The following is a 1,962-nucleotide window of genomic DNA, read 5'->3' on the forward strand; positions in this document are numbered from 1 at the left end:
ATGCCGGGGTTGGGTACGAAACATTCCGGCCATTAGGTTCGCATCTTAACCATTGAACTATCTCAAGTTTATGTGCTCTGGGCATCAACTTTGCTATGGTGTTTCGAAAACTCGGATGCAACCCAGCAAAATGAGCTAAGATAGCACGAGTGAGTCCCTTACAATCGTTTAGCTGTAACCCTCTTTCGGTGCCTAGCTGCCGTGCCACCGAAGGAATACCCCAGGTTGCCCAGTGAAGATGTAGAGACCGGGTCGAACCACGGACCATCCGGCTAGTGAATTCGCAATCTAACCACCGAGTCATCTCGCCCCTACCCCACTGTAATGCATAACGAAGAATCAGAACATCAGTACAGTATTGTAACAAATCAACGTTCGAATTACCCAAAAAAGTCGTGTGCTGTCAAGATACTCTCCCGTGGCGTTCGAGTGATGTAACCCATGAAACAGGGAGAGGACGACTTGGTCAACTGTGCTGAGCTGTTGTTATATTATCGATACACAAACGTGTACAGTTAACAGAATTGGTAGGGGTGATATATACATGAGAAAAACATCAGGAACAGAGATTTGGAAGCGAGCAACTGAAACAAGAATGGACAAACGAAGGTTACAATAGAGGGTTGTTTGCCGTCCAGGAAACTGTTAAAGTATAAAGTTGTTCAACGATACAGCGAGACGAACGAGAAGGATACTCACCTTCGTATCACCTCTGTGACGAAGCCTGTGAAAGAGACAGACAGGAGGGGGTAGGAACTCGTCAAAAAACGGCAAAAAGTGATGTGGGTAGGATAGCCGAATTAAAGACAATAAACAGTTATGGTTGTTTCCAGGACTATAGGTAACGGGGGGCGGGATGCAGTGGATGAAATTAACTGCCTGATACGTACTCTCTCTCTCTCTATCTCTTTCTCTCAACTGTAACACCCTTTCGGTGCCTACCTGCCATGCTACCCGAGGGCTCGGATACTGTCAGGTTGCCCAAGCATAGACTAGGAAAGTCGAGAGGCAGAGGTCAGGTTCGAACCACGGACCTTGCGATCAGTAAATTCGCGCTCTTATCACTTGAGCCATCTCGCCCCCCTGATACGTACTACCAACAAATGATCCTGATTATTTCCGAATACACTATCTTAATGGAGTCCCTCTGAGGGAGGGCTTTATCAGGGCACCATTCGAAACAGGGCTGTTCTGAATAAGTCGCTCCTGCAGTGACAACTACAAAGGTGGCAAAGTGAGGTACTTCTAACCTTCGCCAGTGGGAAGTTCCACAGTCCTTTAGACTCCAAGCTAAGAGTATTTCGACGTTGTACACAGTCAGCTCAAGGTTGTGATCCCCATAAATAACATCATACGTTATGGAGAGGAAATAACATGACATCTTGCAGTATTTTTGTATAAAACTTTTGGTACAAGCTACTTCCAAACCAGAACGCCACAACTTGTTCCAACTGAGTAAGATTTGTTCAACATATTCTAAAAATAAGCATGAAAATCTCCGGTGAATGGCATACAAAACTCGATAATACTCTTTTGACCCTATCGAACTGGAAAAACGAACACGCTGCGTTTACGAAATTCCCTGTGCAGGATGTCCGGTTAAATAGATAGGGCATAGAGCTAGGCAACTCCATGTACGAATCACAGAGCATAAACGTTGACCGCGCGTTCCCCTCCAAGAAACCCAAGAGAGCTGAAAAAACTGAACGTGACTCAGCCATAGCACTCCACGCACCTGAGTCATCATCATCATCATTGTCAGCTGTAAGAACCGCTTACTGGTCGTACACTGGTTGTAGCTGCCACAGTTTCGTTCACCGATGATTTGGGGGAGGGGGTAGGTAGCTGCGCATTGCACACGCGAGCTGGTAAATTGGTGCATAAATCTAGCACTGTCAGTGGGTTGTCAAGCGGGGGGGGGTGGAAAAGGAGCTATGCATTGAAGGCAATAGCTTTGATGCA

At 46.3% G+C, this 1,962-nt stretch overlaps 1 protein-coding gene across 1 annotated transcript in view; it reads right to left on the bottom strand.

The window, feature by feature from the left end:
- Positions 1 to 475: 475 nt before the first annotated feature.
- T265_15657 (hypothetical protein) overlaps positions 476 to 1,962 on the bottom strand; it is a gene marked incomplete at both ends in the record, with an annotated part of 25,029 nt that continues 23,542 nt past the window's right edge. The window contains one exon of the mRNA XM_009178877.1: positions 476 to 584. Coding sequence (XP_009177141.1) covers positions 516 to 584 — 69 coding nt within the window. The remainder of the gene's footprint in view (positions 585 to 1,962) is intronic.

The sequence above is a fragment of the Opisthorchis viverrini genome (assembly GCF_000715545.1).
Source record: "Opisthorchis viverrini unplaced genomic scaffold opera_v5_721, whole genome shotgun sequence".
NCBI classification, from domain to species: Eukaryota; Metazoa; Platyhelminthes; class Trematoda; order Opisthorchiida; family Opisthorchiidae; genus Opisthorchis; species Opisthorchis viverrini.